The 19,129-nt window shown below is 41.0% G+C and overlaps 1 protein-coding gene across 1 annotated transcript in view; it reads right to left on the bottom strand.

Annotated features, from left to right (window-relative positions):
• The window catches only part of flt4 (fms related receptor tyrosine kinase 4), a 47,118-nt gene that overhangs the window by 20,074 nt on the left and 7,915 nt on the right, over nt 1-19,129 (bottom strand). The window contains exons 2-9 of the mRNA XM_085291027.1: nt 8,873-8,969; nt 7,268-7,542; nt 5,459-5,580; nt 5,181-5,352; nt 2,451-2,590; nt 2,201-2,372; nt 374-491; nt 52-236 (exon numbers count right to left, since the gene is read on the bottom strand). Coding sequence (XP_085147153.1) covers nt 52-236; nt 374-491; nt 2,201-2,372; nt 2,451-2,590; nt 5,181-5,352; nt 5,459-5,580; nt 7,268-7,542; nt 8,873-8,969 — 1,281 coding nt within the window. The remainder of the gene's footprint in view (nt 1-51; nt 237-373; nt 492-2,200; nt 2,373-2,450; nt 2,591-5,180; nt 5,353-5,458; nt 5,581-7,267; nt 7,543-8,872; nt 8,970-19,129) is intronic.

Here is a 19,129-nt window from a genome sequence, read left to right as displayed (position 1 = left end):
AAATATCTGGAGGGATTTTAACTGGAGGTTCACAGAGCAACACACACATACCGTTGACGACAAGCGTTATGTTGAGCTTCCTCTCTAGCCCAGCATCGCTGTTTTTCAGGACCACCGTGTACAGCCCGGAGTCCTCCTGACAAACATCCTTAATCTCCAAAACATGTTTAGGGTGCATCCTCATCCTTTTCATCTTGAATTCTGGGCGCTGGTTTATTAGCTTTCCGTCTTTATACCTGGTGGCACACACAAATACACAAAATGTGCTCCTACTGAGATGTCCTGCTCTTTAATTGAGCTACAAATCTCAGATTTGCGAGGCCTAATTATGCTTTTGGACATTTCCAATTACATTTAATGAGACTCCTCTTACCATTGCGTTTCGGGTGCCGGTAAGGCAGAGACATTTACTTGTAATTTGTATGACTTCTGGCCAGCAGTTATCTCCACAATCGGTCCAATTCTGTAGTCGAGGTGGATAAATGGTCCTTCTGGAATCAGAGGCATTCAGTTGTTTACATAAAAGGCTTTAAAATCTTAAGGTCAGAGTACGAAACACTCGCCTTCTCTCAGCTTAAAACATGGCAATCAAAAGCGTTATACGTGTCTCCACTGTAGTCAGCTTGGATTCAGTGAATAAATCCTCTGGTTCTGACTTTAAGTCACTTTTTAAGCCTTCAGCAGTAAATATTCGATTGATTTTTGGTAAAAGGAAAAATAATACATTAATTATTTTGCCTCATCTGAAAAAACCCTTTAATCCATAAACACTGCTCAATTCCAAATTCTAAGGTATTTTTCTAGCGCTTGTCCACGAGGTAAGGATGGTGCGCTGGGTTGCACGTGTCGTGGTTTTGGAGTTAGACACTGCTCAAGCAGATCTCTGGGCAGACTCGAGCAAGCCCTTAAAGCCCTTTTCCTTCTGGAAAAAATCTGAAAGTGAAGTTTTTCAAAAACATCAAAGAGAGAGCATACGACACCTTTGGTGCACCTTTAGATGTCAGAGTTCGCCTTTCATGTTTTCTGTGTTTAGTTATGCTCCTTTTACTTTGGTCTGTTTCACGTCACACATAATATCACAAACCAAAATGTTTGAAAATAAAGCTTTACAGTGATAAAGACCATGTGTGGCAGGAAAAATTTATGAATGTAATATGTTTCATTTTGATTTTTAAAAAATCGACACCAAATCGATACCAAATATCGATTTAATATTTTATGAAATAAAATGTTGATATTTTATTAAATAAATCCAACTACTCTGGTAAATGCAAGTGCAAGATGGCTCATCTCATGCACAGAAATCCTGAGGCAGCGTTAGAGCCAAACTTGAGGGGACTCGACTCAACTGGCTGCCAGCTGCCTGTGTTCTGGTTATACTCCTACAGACCTGGGAGGTCGCAGAGTGCAAATATAATAGTTAAATGTGAATTTCTGTGTGAAGTGTAAATGTTTCTGTCTGTGTAGAGAGCAACAGATGATTTACCACAGTTAACCAATGCATTATCAGGAGTAGATTGCATGTAATTGCCAGCTAAGTGGCAACATTTATGGCAGTTTTTTTGTGCTGATGTTGGCATGTTATACAATCTCATTTGCAGCAAAAATAACAGATGAAACGAGATAACTTCAGCTTATTGGATAAAACAGATATTATAACAGAAAGCAATATATGTTATTGGAATACTCGGCATGTTGCAAAAAGTTAAAAATCACAATAATATCATAGTGTGAGTAAAGTATTATGATAATTGTAAATATCAACACTTCACTTTTGATTCCACAGAGGCATCCGATGGAAGACATAACACTTATTAATAAAAAGCATAGCATTATTGAGGCACTGCAAATTATTTAATCCCAACATAATATCGTGGGGTGATTCTTACCTCTATTAAATATGTGACTTCATTAATAACTTAAAACTATAACTTAACTATAAACTACAATTGTCATGAAGGTAGCATCAAACACAATCTAATGCAACTGATTGGTGTGACAGAGGAGGATGCTGAGGACAGGGTGAGATGGAGGCAGATGTTTGGTCAAGTTTTTCATTACAGGGATTATTGTGGAGACTGACCATAACTGCACATAGAGCTGGATTATTTGCTATGTTTGCCAGCATAACTGTAGATTTGGATGATTAATGCAAACTTTAAGAAGACTAATGTATGGACAAAAAAATAGAAAGTCTTACCATAAACTACGACCTGAGTTTGTTGGGTGTAAGTCCCGTCCATGCTGGTAACATTGCAGGTGTATCGGCCGGTGTCTGTGACATTGACACTGTGGATGGTCAGGGCGCTAGAAGCCGTTGTGGCTTGAGACAGAGATTCACGGAGGGTGGTAACTTGCACCAAGTCATTCGCCTGGTGAGGAGAAACAAACTGTGATTGTAAATTCAGGTTTGCTTCTTACTAACACAACGTGCGATGCACTGCTAGTACCTGTTTGCTTGGGTAAGACCACTGGATGTCCACCCCTGCGTTGAACTCCACCATCGCTGTGCAGTTCAGGGTGAGGGCCTCCCCCACTAACAGCTGTACTGGCTCCTCAGGAAACAGCTTGACATCGTAAACCTGACTTCCTGTCCGTGAAAATAAAAGGGCGAGGTAGACCCAGACAGAGGTAGGGAGACAGTGAGAGAGGTCAGAGTGACATTGTCAGCAGTTTTTCCTGAGGAAATGACTTTCCTTTGGACCTGAGAAGCCATCCCAGGCTACTCTAAAACTTTATATATACATACACACACACACACACAATTTTATATATATCTAGATGTGTGTGTGTGTTTGTTTATATATGTGAATAAAACTGAAGTGAAGCATCAATCCCATTTTGCACACTGGACAGTGTATCTGATGTTTAGGTCATTCTCTCTGCATGGAAATGACTTTGCACGTAAAAGAAAAAAGGCAGACTGTGATTACTGATTGTTTATGCAGTCCATTAGTGTGAAGAGTGAAGCCTCTCCGAGTTTCTCCTCTGACTGATGTGGCTATTACATTTGGCTGGGAGCGGTGAATATGAGTTTCCATTTGCCCTCTGAAGACAGAGGTGAATGAGCTCATACAACAGAGCGTAGAGCATCTGGATCACCCTGAGTTCACGCGCTATGAGAGGGAAACTCAACATAAAGTCTCTCGCCTTTTCAGCTTAGTTTTTCAAAATGTGATTATGCCTTCCTTTTCCATCTGCTTCTCTTTTCTTCTTTTCTTTTAGTGCTTGTGACATAATGACTCCATCCTTACATAAAAATGGAGTTGTTTTAGAGGAAATTACATAATTAAATAAAAGCCTCAAAATTGTCAGCATTAAGGCTTAATTGGCTCGTCGACTGCCATGGAAAATTATGGGGACAGGGCAGTCAGTCTAGCACCACCTTTGATTTTCTAGCTAATTTCTCTTTCAACAAGAGCAGAGAGTCAAATCTAATTCAAATATTTGTCCTGGGTCGGGAGTGTTTTTGTAACTCTGTTCACCCATCCATCCAATTTTCTGCTGCTTTATCCGGGTTTGGGTCGCAGGGGCAGCAGTCTAATCAGAGATGCCCAGACCTCCTTTGCCCCAAGTCACCTTTTCCAGCTCTTCTGGGGAGGGGGAGCGGACGCCAAGGTGTTCCCAAGATCACATAGAAATAATCTTTCAGTTTGAGCCACAGCAGAGATAGCGTGAGCTCCTCATTTCTACTCCTTGCATCTTATTCTTAATTTAGCATACCAACATACTGATACACCATCAGCATCAGTGCAGACGCTTCTCCAATCTTTTCGTCAGTCTCCTGCTCCACTCTTCCCTACTTGTAAACAAGACCATGAGATAACAGCACTTCTCCTGAGGCAGAAAATCATTCCCAGCACAGAATGTGCAATCCACCCTTTTCCAGCTGAGAGCCGTGGCCTTGGATTTGGAGGTGCTAATTGTTATCCCTACTGCTGAAAAACTGCCCCAGTGCAAGTTTGCAATCATCCCTCAGTGAAGTCAAAAAAGCACAGACATGATCCTGAAACCACTGAACCTGAAACCTTTTGCCCCTTGGCTGCACCTAGAAATTCAGCAAGAAACAGATATGGTAACAAAGGCAGCACTGCCACAGTCCAGTACCCACCGGGAATAAGTCTGATGTCCTGCCAGCAATGTGAACCAACCATGTCAATTGTACAGGGACTGAAAAGCTCTTGAAGCACCCTACAGAACATCCCAAGGGATGTGGTTGAATGCTTTCTCCAAGTCTATAAAAATTGACTGGTTGGGCAAACTCCCAAATATTTCTACTGGAAAAGCAAGAAAAGAGCTGGGCCATTGCTCCATAACCAGGAAGTAAACTGTGTTATCTTTCCTAAATCCTAGCACTCCCCTGGGATAAACGTTCCCAGCGAGGATAAGCAGTGTGATCCCTCCCGAAGTTGGACCACCACCCTAGTTTGCAAATCCAAAGGTAATAACTTGCACTTGGTGTTGCAGAACTGTGTCATACAGGAAAGTTGCTCAATACCGCCCAGCCAATATTATCAGTCGATATTAGCTATTTGCAGATACATTATATGAGCAAATAATTTACATTTATTTTACAACAATGAGAATTAAAACAGGAAAAAAAAAAAACACTGGAGAAACACCCCTGAGCTATGTTACAAGTGTTGCATAGTCTGTCCACCACAGCATACTCTGCGACTTCCCTGTTGGCAATGCAGGTGTTTAGAGTGCCATTAACACAACAACCGATTGATCTAAACAAGTAATCCACAACTTCGTGTGACAAAAAAACAAGATTGTTTTTACCCTGCATTGTTATATTATCTTAGCAGGGACACATTATCTTGTTTCGTGTACTTGAAAGAAAAAAAGATATTGGCTGATATATCAGATTTTTATGTTAACAAATATTAGTGTCAGTCTTAGAAGTCCTATATCGTTCAGGCTCGAATCCAGACCTATGAGAAACTCAGAGCGGATCTCATCCACCTCAAGGGATCTGCCCAAGATTTTTAACTAGCTTAATGTTCTCAGTTACAGTAATGACCCAGTCTTCTCTGTGTCCCAAAGCTCTGTGGTGTGTCATTTAATGCTTGAAGTTAAAAGTTCAGCTAAGAGTTCAGCTGTTGCCTTTTGGTAGGACTTTGTGATAAATACCTAAGGATACTTTTGAAACCTTTGGAGGAAACATACTGTTTTACCTGTAGTGTGGAACACGTAGTTGTCTGAACTGTACCAATTGCCTCCCAGCATAGCAGCACAAAAAAGCATCAGGAGAGGTTCCTTGTCTATGATGTTTTTGGGAATGGACCAGCCCCGCTTGTTGTCCCATCTCAGCCTCTCCTTCTCCAGTGGCCAGGGATTGTACCACATCTAAATGCACAAAAATGATTGCTGCTGTTAAAATCATCAATTTAAGCACCAGCTGAAAACTTTAACTGGAGGAACAGAGTGTGAGAAATATGTTTTGGGCACAAACCGTTTTCAGGGTGACATTCAGATCAGGCACTGTGACCAGGCATGGCACTATTACATCCGTGGAATGGCTCTTGATGAAAATGGTCTGCACGCTGCCGCTGTTGAGGAAGGGCTGCTCTGGGTCTGGATGCAGACAGAGAGAGACAGGGAGCAGGGAGGTTAACCCCGATAGCAGCTGGGGTAATGGCAGCTATTACTGAGTTAACTTCATGTATGGCCAGCCAGATCTCCCCCATCCTGATAATGACCCCCAAGGACACACCTCATGTGTAGTTTATCATGATTACCAACAGCTCAGTCTGTCCCCGCCTAGCAAATAGCGGTAAGGACCTCTATTACACATCAACTGAGAGACAGACAGCCAAGAGGTTTAATCATCCTCTAAACAGTGTTACAATTTCACCTCAGGCTCTCTGGTGATGGAAAATATCTCTCCACTGTGTTTCATTCTTAACACCTTGATACTTCCCTTTTTTGTTGCTGCAGCTACCGATGCTCAGGACTTTGGGAGGCATCGCAGCAATTGTTTTGGCAATTTACACTGCAGCTCTTATCACCATAAAAGCTAATATTCCCTCAGCAAGAGATTATGTTATTATAAAAACCTTTATCTCTCCCGCTTTGCTGTCAGTACCGGCGATGTTTGAGCAGCAGCAAATATGTTATATGACATCCAAGCTTTTCTTCTTACGTCTTGTTTTGCATGATAAGCCTTCAGTTATTTCCATACTTCTTGTTTTTTCTGCACAACTCAAACCTATCACTTTAAGCTTCTGCAAGGCCAAACAAAAAGTCATATCAAGAGGCTTATATTTCTGCCCTGCAGTGGACTGAACACACACACACAAGCAACAGAAATAATAGACAGCGTTTCGCACTTTAACGTCTTCTCAATAAATCACCCGTAGGTATCAGACTGCAGGAAGAGATCTGCTACTTGAGGCGAGGACAGGTTGCAGAGCAGGCTGAGCAGGTGTTTGTGTGCTTTGCATTATTCTACACATGTAAAAATACAGTATATTCATGTATTCAGATCAACGTCTGCACTCATATGCGCGTTTAGAGCATAGCGTTAGAGCCCTGAAGGAGTAAAAGGCTGACATCTGCCCGTCTAATTGAATCCACATGTGTCCCCTTTATCCTTCAACACACTGGGTCTAATTTATGGCTGCAATTCCATCTGCTTATGATCAGCCCCCCGGATAGATCTGTGGAAACTGTTTTGGCACCTTGTCTGAGGGGATAAACAGGCGTTTCACATGAGTGGACTGGTCAGCAGGATTCCCCGCCATGACAATCATCTGTCTCTCCATGTGCCTCCTCTCCCTCAGCACACGGAGCGAGGAAAAGTAAAGAGACAACCCTTAGGGACAAGTCCTGAGTTCTAAAGTTCAAACTATGAGCTAGTCTGAAACTTGTATATGGCAAAAAAATACTGATAGCGAAACACATTTCATTGGTGTTCTTTGATATGTTATTCATTTCGATATTACGAAAAACAAATAGCGCATTAATGCTTTAATTAGCTTCCCATTCCTGTCTTTATCAAAAGCTTTGCATGGCTAATATCTGAATCCTGCCAACTTCCAGGGTGTGACCGAGGCAAACTCAACAATTTCCACTTCTAGTAACAGAGCGTCTGCTTTGATATTAGAGTAATATTCAAAACAGGAGATCTGCTTCCACAGGATGGCTACCAAAGAAAACAGAAATAAGGACTAAAGGTTCCACATAGCCAAGCCAAAGAGCTGCGGACCAGATCAAGCAAGGGGATGAAATTTTAGCACATTTGCAGGCTTGTGTGACTCACCCATGACAAAGACATAAATGCTGGTGGCAGTGGTGCCTTCAATGATGGCCTTGGCATCCTTATATGAGCAGCGGTAGTACCCCGTGTCTTTGGCCTGTGCCCCATTCAGGACAAGCTTCTTGCAGTACGGCAATTCCAACTTCCCCGGACACTCGCTGACTAAGGCCACCCTCTGCCCGGGGGCTGAGGTGGTCTCCAGCTGGGAGTGACGCTGGGTTAGGTCTCGTCCAACCAGAGTCTGATCAGGCCAGGCCCAGGCCAGAGTATTAGATCCCCTGAAGAGATGTGAAAAGTCAAAGGACACGGAACAGATTTAATCTTAGTACTTAAAATGAAAAGTTGTATTATTGGAATTAACACTCAGATTGTCACATTACTTGTGGTGTACCACAAGGTACACTCCTAGGTCCTTTAGTTTTTTCTTTTTTTTACATGATTCCATTTTACCAAAGTATCCAATGTCATAAAGTCTCTCTTCATTTCCAAGCAGACAATATGCAGATATGCATTAGCTGACATCTACCTGTTCTTAGATTGTTTATTAGTGATGTTAATTATTCGATTGCATAAAACTTTCTTTCTGCTTATCAGTCAAAATACTCTGTGCTAAATAAAGACATTATTATTACATTTTTGTTACATGTTAAGTAAAAAAACGACAGTGTTTGTGTGACTGTGAGTGTGCATTTTGCACTTGTAGTGCTATAAATTTTCCAGAGCATCTGTACATCCTTGTTTGCTTTGAGCTTTGTCACATAAATTCAGTTATGTTAACCCAGAGGCATTACGATTGCAACCATAATTGCTGCCTGAAAACCGATAGCTATGCTTTCATCACCTTGCTCCACTAAACAGCAATGACAGAAATGTGCACATGGTGCCAAAATGTGATGGCTGGAAATGACACAAACATGACAGATGATAATTTAAGTATTTTACAGCCTCAGTGAATAATTTTCCCTTATGGGAGGTTTATTTTTTTTAAAGATGAAAACATTTATCTGAGAAATAATCTGGAAAAGACCAAAAATAATATCAGCTTTAGCAAAGACAGCTTTTCTTCTTCTTCTTTTTTTTTGTTCACCACAAAAACAAAATGGTTAAAGGAGGGACTGCTTGGGGCAGCAGACAGCACAGCTGAGATTTTATAGGGATATAGGATCATTATCATGAGTTGATTCATATATGACAGAGGCTCAGTTTAAATCGGATCTGGCTTTGCTTTAGAACAAAAAAAATCTCTTTCTTATAAGACATGGCCCATTGTTTATATGGTTTAGAAAAAGCAGAGTAAAACAAGTGCAGACTTTTCTTATTTAAACTGACAGTTTGCATCACAAATGTAAGACGTATAAAATGCTATGAAAACTATTAGCAATGCATGAGTGTCCAGATCCTTTGTTCACGAAAGATGCAATAAAACTGGTAACTTTTTCTGAAAAATGAACTGTAGCAGAGTCGAAATGTATTTTTCTCATTTGTTGATTGCAAGTAACACATTTTTTTTAATCTATCAATGATGATTTTTTGTAATTTCCTGAAAAAACACACAGTTTGTCATGCACAAGTGCATGTAGTCAGTCCAAAACGAGAAGACACACATACCTGCATGTAAGAGTGAGTGTTGTGTGGGCTGCAATCACTAGTTCGTCTTTGGGGCTGTCGAGGACGGGTGGAGTCATAGAATAGCCTATCACCAGACCTGCGGGAATGAACAAGCCAACTGCATTAGAATCATGTTACACAGGTCAGTCAAGACCTAGTGTTTTTGACAGAGCTGCTGGTAAGCTGTCAAATCTCTGAAACACATCGGGAATCTGAAATCTGACACAGTGGTTATTACATTTACAAGCTGTAAGGCAATCTGCGGCTAAAGGAACTGGTCCCTGATGCTGAAAAACACCCAGATAGAGAAATTACGGCTCGCTCGTGAGGCAATGCTGGTGTGATCTCTTTACCTCCGCCTCTGAAACAGCCACACAAACCATTTGCCCTTGATTTATTACAAATGCATTCACTTCACTCATCGGTGCTTGGTTAATATAGCTGGCCTAGAATGTCATTACCATAGTAGAGTCCCCTCAGGGTGCTATTAGCGCTTAGTCAGACTCTGCACCTACAGTCGATCATATATAAAAGTGTCACCATGACTTATGCTCCACCTGGATATCATTAGAGATGAAAACACACACTGTGCTATTGCAGGGACTGAGTGGCTGTGCGGTAGTGGAGAGGCTTTCTGAGCATTTACAAAACAAATCATGACCATTTTCCCACATCAGACTGAATAAATAAATACATAGTGTGCTTCAAGGCACTTTGTTACAAAGCGATGCACAAACATCAAAACAAACTGAGAAAATATGCATGGATAAGCATCATAAACAGTAGACTACAATATAAAAACCCCTGCACTCCATATGTAAAATGTAAATAAAAACAAAGCAATGATTTTTATTCTCAAAATTTCCTCTGCACAAGAGACGAGGCTGAAAATCAGTATTGAAATCTAAGATCTTCACACCCTCAGGTGCCACTGCCTTGAAAACAGACATGTCTCTGTTGTGGAAGTCATTGCATAGGCTGAAGGACACTTCCAGAAACCACTATCTGTGAAAACTGTTGACCGTGCCATCCATAAAAGCAGGTAAAAGCTCCATCATCCAAAGACAAGCTATATGCGAACACAATCCTGAAACACTTTCTAAGGGGTTAAGCTCATTTAAAATGGACTGAGGACATTTGAAATTAGCTTGTGGAAAACTGATCTGTGTTCAGAAAAATTTAAATGTGGAATTATTTTTGGAAAACATGGATATGGCATCTATGATGGTATGAGGGTGCATTAGTGCCAATGTATCTTACACATCTGGAAAGGGACCATCAATTCTGAAAGGTAATACAAGTTTCAGAGCAACATGTGCTCCCATCCATCGTGTCTTTTTTAAGAAAGGCCTTGCATGAAACAATACTTAACTGCATATTGCAGCTATTACAACAACTTGGCTTTATAGCAAAAGAGTCCAGTTTCTGAACTGATCTGCCTGAAGGCCAGATCTTTCACCATCTCAAAATATTTTGTCCCATTATGAAACAAACGATACAACACTGAAGACCCAGGACTGTTGAACAGCAAGAATCGTATATTATCCCCTATTGGATTTGTAAGTTTCCTCACTTCCAAAGAAATGAACTACCTCCAATTTTTATGGTAGTTTCATTTTAATGAAGAGAAACAGAATATCATCTAAAAATCCAGAAAAACACCTTACTTGAAAGTTAGAAAGTGATTTGCAAGGCATTGAGTGAAATTGGTATTTGATCTTTAAGCAAAACATGAAGTGGTACTTGGTGAAGAAACTTCTGTTGGCAACCACAGTGGTAATATGCTTCTTGTGGTTGGGATTTTGGGCCACTTCTCTCACCCAAGACTTCAGTAGGGAGACCTGCAAAATTTCAGTCCATTACGGCATATTATGTTACCAGTAGTGTCCTTGGCCACTGTGGTCCCAACTGCCCTCAGATCATTAACTAGTTCCTCCCGTATAGTTTTGGACTGACCCACAGCTTTTCTCCTGATCATCTTCAATGCCATGAGGCACTGTCACCTTCTCACCAAGCTTACTGCTGATGGTCTTGTAGCCCATTCCAGCCTTGTGCAGGTCTACAGATTGTCCCTGACGTCTTTTGACAGTTCTTTGGTCTCACCCTTGGTGGTGGAGAGGTTGGAATGGAAGAAATGGATTCTGTGGACATGTAGCACACATGTCCACATGATGAGTTGCGATCAGGAGTATTTGTAATTGATTGATTCATTGACTGGTTTTAATCTGCGTGGCACATGGGCACACAACCAATCTGTGGGAGCCAGAGTTTTGGCTGGGTTGTAGGGGGTAAAATGCTTATTTCACTCAATAATAAGCAAATCAATTTACAATTTTCAGGTATGTGTTTTTTTTTTCTGAATTTTTTAGTTGATATTGTGCCTTTTTCCATTAAAATGAAAAAGTCGTAAAAACTAGAGACTGATCATTTTTTGTTAGATGTGAACAAAGCTACAAATTCAGCAGGACAAATGCACAAATAGAGTTATGCAAGCAGCTGAAAGGCTATACAAATACCTTTCATATATTGGATCAGTATACTTTCTTTTATAAGCACACAAATCTATCTGGGGTCAAAACATTTGTACAATGGAGCTGCATATGCGCATTTTATATTACTGACTCACACATCTTCTAGGTCTAGGCAACAGCAGCTGAAGTGCCCAGCAATGGTTTCACAGCAGCCAGTCATGACTTGCTGCCAATCAAAAGTCAGAGATCTGTACAGCTGCGAATCTTAAACACCAGCCTCGTTCCTCCTACATGTCCCGCCGCCCAGGGAGCATCACAGAGCCAATTTATTCATATGTAAATTTTTCTTTTTTACAATGTAAGCCCAGCTTCCTTTCAAAACTGCAAAGATTTAAAAACTTCAAATGATAATTTCTTAAAGAAATCATAAGCGATTTCGAAAAATATGCTGATTTGCTTTCTTGCTGTGACTTAGATAAGAAAATCCACGCCAGTCTCACATCTACATGCAGCTGCAATCAACAGGCGGTTAACTGAGCTTATCACAAAGGCGAAAACTGAGGCTGCCTAGCGAGCTGCAAATACACAAAATACAATAAAGCTCAGAAACAAAGTGGACTAACGGAAGAAATCTGCAATAATAGCTGAAACATCTGATGCTTGACTAACAGGCAGAAGTATGCTGTAACTTCCTGTGTCGCAAAGCACGGTAAAAATAGGCAAAAATTACAATAAAACAATGCCCCAGATGTGTCCAGGTTTTTATTATAGCCTGTCTTATTTGCAGTGTTTCTATTTTTGGTTATGTTTTGTATATTTGCAGTGAGCTGCTTTTGACATGTAGGTGGCAGATTACTCAGAGCCAAGCTAGCTGTTTCCCACCGGTTCCAGTCTTTATGCTAACTTTAGATAAACGGCTACCTCAGCCTCAGCAGTTATCTGTAGTTTGGCCAAGAAAGCAAAGAAACATCTCCCCTATAAATTTGAAAGTTGTATTATGTTATTATTCCACTAAAAAAAGAGAGCTAAAATAATCCCCTTTAACTTATCCTGATTTATTGCTGCAGGAGATAATAACTGTTAACAGTAAAACTGTCACCGACATCTTCTCACAGATGTTAAAACTGACATTAGTGAATTATTCAGAGCTAATATTGGCATTCTCAACAAAAACAAACATGCTGAAGGCTGCAGTGGGAGTCGGTGGCAGTCCATAAATCATTCCCAGTTTGGTGCCCAGCAGGATCTTCCTTCCTTCCTTTTTTCCGAGATCTTTACTTTGCCTCGGAGGAATAGCAGAGACTCCCCCAACGTATTGTCTCTGCTGTCATGTGAACTTGCCACCAGATTCAGTCCCATCACCGTTTGAGATGCTGCAAAGCCAAACAGCGGGCTGTGAAAATTGCACACACAGAGGCCAGGGGAAAGTGAGAAAGGAAATTCCTGTCAGGACAAGTCCAAATTTCTATTTTAAGATGCGTGGATTTCCTTCCCACAGGCACCAGGAGAAAAAGATCATCTCGAAGATTCTTTGCTCATTTTTTAAGGATGGCAGATAGCTCCAGCAAAGCTCTGGACCACCCACACCTTTCCATTCACAGACCTGGATGCAGAGTGTAATGGGAGACCTACAATATTTCATCAAGTTCATGAATTTTTACATTCAAATGACTGAAAAAATAATGAGGTAGCTTTAGAATAGAAATAAACTTTATTTTCTTTATTGATCACCTTAATGTTCGCATCAGCATTTTATGTCAACAGTAGATTAAATGATGTGTGCTAGTAAAATGTGCACAAAGATATGAATCATTTATTGTGACGAATTTGTGAAAATTGCCAACTGTGCCTTTCAGCACTTTGGATCACTTTTATGTTTGTCAGCTCTTTGTTATCTTTCCTGCCACAAACTTTCATTCACTGTCTTTTGTCCTCAAATACATAATTTTGAAGAATTGGGCCATATCGCCATTCCTAACAGAGCACTTTTCTTTCAGACGTCAGGCTTACTTGTGGTTCCTAGAGTTTATAAAAGTAGAATGAGAGGCAGAGCTTTCCCCTCACTCCCAGCTCCACCCCTAAACTAGCCTGTTTCTGCAGGAGGTTTCTTCCTGTTTAAAGTGAGGTTTTCCTTCCCACTGTCTCCAAGTTCTTACTCATAGGGGGTCATCTGATTGTTGGGGTTTCTATCTAATATTGTTCAGTCTTTACCTTAGAATATAAACCACCTTAAGCTGACTGTTGTTGTGAATTGGTGCTAATCAGAGCGGCATAAAAAAAATGCTAATTTCTGATACCAAAAATTGTTACCACCACTTAGAAAAAAATGCTTTATAGACGTGCATTTTTCTGAACATGGCCTCTCATGCCTCTGTGAGTAGTAGCTGTTCTAAAAAAATTAAAGGTAGAGGTGGTGTTATGTCCAGAAGGAGGTCAGTATGGATGACCGGGTGCACAAAATGTCACACTTGGACAATGAAGTCTACTGTTTACATCCCTTTAAGCACCACTTAGGTGCATAAACTTTTTTAAAGAGCTATTGTTAAAGAGATTTTGCATCAAAAACAATAAAAGAAAGTACAAATGACAAATTAATTCACTAAGCAGATCCGCCACAGAAATAATATCAAAGAGGTGGCAGTGAACAGCGCACACTCTGCCACCCACACATCTGACTTTATTCATTTCTGCCATTTTTTAATTATTCCCCACAAATTGAACCACCTTCATTACAGCAATCTGTACAATAGTGTTGGACTAAAATGATATCAATCTCTGACTCTAGAGATACAGTTGACATACAAACAATATATAATATGTAAGAATCCTGCACGCAGGCTGACATATGGTGACAGCTGTTAGACGTGCAGACTGAGTGATGAACTGGGTCCTAAATCCCCTTTGTAGATGAGTCTCGGTGATGGATGCTTCCCTGAGAAAAATCTGTTGGGAGATCACACACTGGCAAGCCACACGCAGATTTTACATCACTTTTGAAATGTCATTAATGACTGGCATGCCTGAGAGATAAAATGCCAAGCTGTTGGAGGTGTAGGTTGTTGAAGGAGGGGAAGCTACAACACAAACATTTACCATTACCGTGAACACCTCAGCTGTGGATTTTTTTTAAAAACAAAAGCTACAGCGTGCAGTAGATGTGTGTGTGTCACAGGAAAGGGAAAAGCAGCATCACACCCACACGGAGTTGAGCTAAAAGCTCCCAGAAATCACAGATCATTCAAACTGACAGAATTAATGTCATATACGCCGATGTTTGCTGAGCTCAGCACCTCTGAAGCGGCAGTCTGAAAATAACGTGCACCAACTCGATAATTTGGATTTCTTGTGTATCACTCGTCATCCTAAGTGGCTATCTCGCATCTGCTGAAGGAGTCGGAACTCATTTTGTGCTGGGTTTCGCATGACTGCAGGTCGAAGCACCGCTGACCTCTCTGCTGATTGATGAGTGGCGGAAGGGAGTATATACTGTAGGTGACTCTCATCCATGTTAGTGCAGAGGCTGCTGTTTCTTTCACCCCGTGTTTAACAGCGATGGCAAATTTTTGTGCCAGATGTCAATATCTTCCATATGGATGTGCTTCAAAATGTATACGCTCTCTTTCCAAACCGCGAAACCCCAGATATGGAGACCTGTCACTCCATCAGCTGCACAAAGCGTTTCAACACATATATATAATCCCATTAGTGTTTGCTTGCACTCTGTCAAATACAATTAAAAACACACGAGGCGAATGCCAAAGTAAACCGAACACATCGGATCCTGAAAGTTTGGGGCTGATAACGTGTCTTGTCATGATAATAAACACTTTTTCCTGGTTTGAGCTTACATGCTGCTTTTCATGGCAGACTGCAATGACAATCACTCATTTATCTGGGTATGCCTTAAACTGTGAAGAACAGAAAGGTTAATGGTCACCGTGTATTGCAAGGGCTGTGTTCCTGAACAAGAGCTTCAGCTGGAGGACAGTCGGTGGGTGGACAGTGAGTAATCTGAGTTATCCTTCAGTACACAAGGCTTCAAGCTTCCTAAAGAAAAATGAGTGTCTCAGTTATGTCTAGTTTGTCTTTAATTTGCTTTTATTTAACTGGTGTTAGCACCTGGGCGACAGTTTAAATTAGTTTTAAATTGTTTCTGGCCACTTCTTTTTTAAGTCATGGCTTATGTATAATGCATTTGCTGACATTAAATGCAGCCACTGATTTCTCATCATTTGTGTGAGACACACAGTCTTTTATGTCCTGTGTCATTGCGTTGTAATACAGCAACTAATACAGGGCACATTGCATTGCTTGATAATGTCAGTGTAACTGACAAAAAAAAGGTCAGGCAAATGTGGTGTTCAAGTTACAGATCAGCTAACTCATCTCCAAATTTAACATGAAGTCACATTAGCTGATGAACACCTGGAGCTTCATAAAGTCCAACTACTTGTACACAAGTTCAGCTGCTCGTTAATGCAATTATCAAATTAGCCAATCAGTTGGCAGCAACGAAATACATTTATGCATGCAGACATGGACCTGATTAACTTCAAACTGAGCATCCGAATGGAGAAGAAAGGCCATTTAAGTGAGATGTGGGGCTGGTCTGAGTATTTAAGAAACTACTGACCTACTGGGATTTTCCCAGCAACCATCTTAAGGGTTTACGGAGTCTGAAAAAAAAGAAAATACAGAGAGAGAGAGGCAGTTTTCTCTGCAAAAATTCTTTGTTGATATCAGAGGTCAAAGGAGAATAACCAGACTGCTTCAAGCTGATAGGATGGCAACAGGAACTCATTATAGCCAAATTATGCAGAAGAGCATCTCTGAATGCACAGCACGTTGTACTTTAAAGCAGATGGGCTAGAAGACCACACCATGCGCCCACTCCTCCTAAAAATAAGCAGCTGAGGCTACTATTCACACAGGCTCACCAAAATTAGACAGTAGAAGATTTGAAAAACATTGCCTGGTCTGATTTGGGGTCAGAATTTGGAATAAACAACATGAAAGCGTGGATCCAACCTGCCCTGACAGTTAGTTCAGTGTACTCGAGTGGCCTCCACAGTCAGCAGATCTCAATCCAACAGACCACCTTTGGGATGTGTTGGAGCAGAAGATTCACTTCATGGATGTGCAGCTGACAAATCTGCATCGACTGTGTGATGCTTTCAAAAATCTCCGAGGAATGTTTCCAGCACCTTCTTGAATTCAGGGAACACTCGGGACCAACCAGCACTAACACATCGTAACTGATGAAGAGGCCAGTGCGTGTATATTTTAAATGTAAAACACAATAACACACATGTTAACACTTTTTTTCTAACTGCTACAGAAACTGGAGATTGAACCGCTGACCTTCCAATTAGTGAACAATGTGCACTCCCTCCCAAACCGCAGCCGCCCACACAGGCATACAAAATTAAATACAGACATATAGAGAATGGTTAACAGCGATGTACACTTTAGTAGGTTTGCTGGAAAATGTGTTGGATCGTGCCAAATCATTGGTATAAATCATTTTCGCAGATGATTGTATGTCGAAACCCTATTCGGAATGACTCCCTGGCCTGAAACAGCAAAATGAGTGGTGATTGGCCCATTTACAAGCACCTTACAAATGTGAACACGGACAGAGAGCCAGAAAAATATTTCAAGCCTGGTTCCCCTCTTTCCCATGCATTCCAGCTGGTGGTGCAGAGATAAGCAGCAGCTTCGGGAGATTAGCCTCGACCAACAAATATCACAGTAATTTCATGCTGGATTCTGTTATCTAATGATTACACATGATATAAACACATAACATTAGATTTATAAATGACTTCAGGCACTTAAGTGTTGTGTTTACATGCTCTCATAGAGACAGGCTAATTCCGAGCCTCCTTTATGTCTGAAGCAGCTGAAGTGACAGCGACTCGATGACTTTAGAAACCTTGTGATTCGGCTCACCGACTTCTCGGTATCTGACACTCTGATCACCAGGGCTTGTCAAAAATAATTAAATTCTGTCTTCAAGACTTGCAGAAGATTTAACCTCCTCACTGACAGTCATTTGACATGGCTTTGTAACAGAGAAGCAGCTCACTCAACATGTCCTTGTAAAGAAACCTAACATTTCTCTTGAGAAAATAGAATTTCTCTCTTGTTTTGTGAAAACCCATTCTTAGATTAGTTTAAAAGATTTGTAAAAGAGAAGAAATAATAGGCACAAAAAAAATATTAAAAAAGCAAAAAAAGTTCCATCCATGTTTGACATCAGCCATATAAAGGGATATGGTTACACCGGCCGGATGACTTCCCAAAGCAGGCCCCTCTGATTTTCTACAAGATGGAAGTCCCAGATGTATATATGTGAGCTCTGTGCCAGAAGTCAAACACTTGCAAGGACAACTGTGTCTGTTTACTCCACAAGTGCCATTGGGCCTCGCTTTGATGTGCCAGCCTCCTAAATGGTTGACAGGGAGGAAAGAAGTGCAACTGGTTTCCTGTCAAATAAAATCTGTAAACAGCATTTTATTAATTCGAAAGACTCAGAATGCCTAACGGGCCATAAAACGTCTGCATCCCAGTGTTTTGCAGCAATTTCCAGCTTTGAATACAAAGAAAAAGGATCTTAATAATGCTGGAAAAGTTAAATTTATTTGGGACACTTGCAGATGCACAGCAAAGCTTATTAGGCTTGGTTTACATTAGAACAGCAAAATCATATGCATGCTTGAATGCACAGCATGCTAGAGCCAGCCAGGTCCAATTGTTTCCTGCCTTCGCATTTCCTGCCTGATTTTCACCCATATCATTCAGCTCAATGTAATCTTATTTGCATTATGCCAAATCACAACAGATGTCATTTCAGGGGGCACTTGACATAATAAGTCAAGCTCTCTCACAATATTTCAGAGAGAAGCCTACTGCACGGCTTCCTTTGATTATAGCAACAACGGGGGGAAAAATTCCCTTTTATTAAGAGGAAACCTGTGCGCACAGCAGAAATCCATAAATCAAAAAAATGTGTGTTTCAAATCTCTTGTTCCCATTTGTGTTTCCCCTACTGATGGCTGGGAGCTCAACAGAAGCAGTACATCAGTGTGATTTCTCTTTCTCGTGCAGAAAACAAGAAGAATTTCCAGATAATCAAAGTTCCAGGGGCAACATTACATCCAAATGTACTACGTTTGCAAGATGAACTGCAGAACTGCTGAAGTTAGTGGACCTACGGTGATTCATACACACTGGATTTTTAACCCATTTAAAAGCCTCTTGATATGCGCACTCACATTTTATTTGCTGACCTCTCTGCAGGCTCACATTGGGAGTTTTTGTCACATTTACGCAATACTGAATGTGGGCTTCCTATAGTCTGTGAAGGACACCTGCTGACTAGATAAATCACACACAGAGAGAAAGCTTCAGTGCCATAGGGCACTTTAAGCCAGTTAAAAATGTAAAGCTTCTCTGAGAATCAGGCGGATGCAAGGCAAGCGGGATTCGTGGGCATTAAAGGCGAGTAGGCGTGAAGATGAGCCCTTCTCTCTTTCACTCTCTCTCCTCAGGAGCGACACAGGGCGCTTGTGTGAAAAGCAAAGCGGTGTTTTTCACTGCGAGCAAATTTCCTGTTTTCTTTATCATATTCACGCGTCTCCCGCTTCCCGTTTTCATGGACACTAAAGATGATTTTGCCGTCAGCGTTTTCCTCTCCCCTCTGTAGTTTTGTTTCTGATCAGTCACATGACAGGAACAGGAAAAGAGGAACCATTTGCAAACAAATAACTTGTCAGACTCTTAG

This window comes from Mchenga conophoros, linkage group LG2 (assembly GCF_057382185.1).
Source record: "Mchenga conophoros isolate Kocher_MC1m ecotype Shallow Benthic linkage group LG2, M_conophoros_male_GT1.1, whole genome shotgun sequence".
Classification (NCBI taxonomy): Eukaryota; Metazoa; Chordata; class Actinopteri; order Cichliformes; family Cichlidae; genus Mchenga; species Mchenga conophoros.
This window is presented reverse-complemented; position numbering and strand designations above follow the sequence as displayed.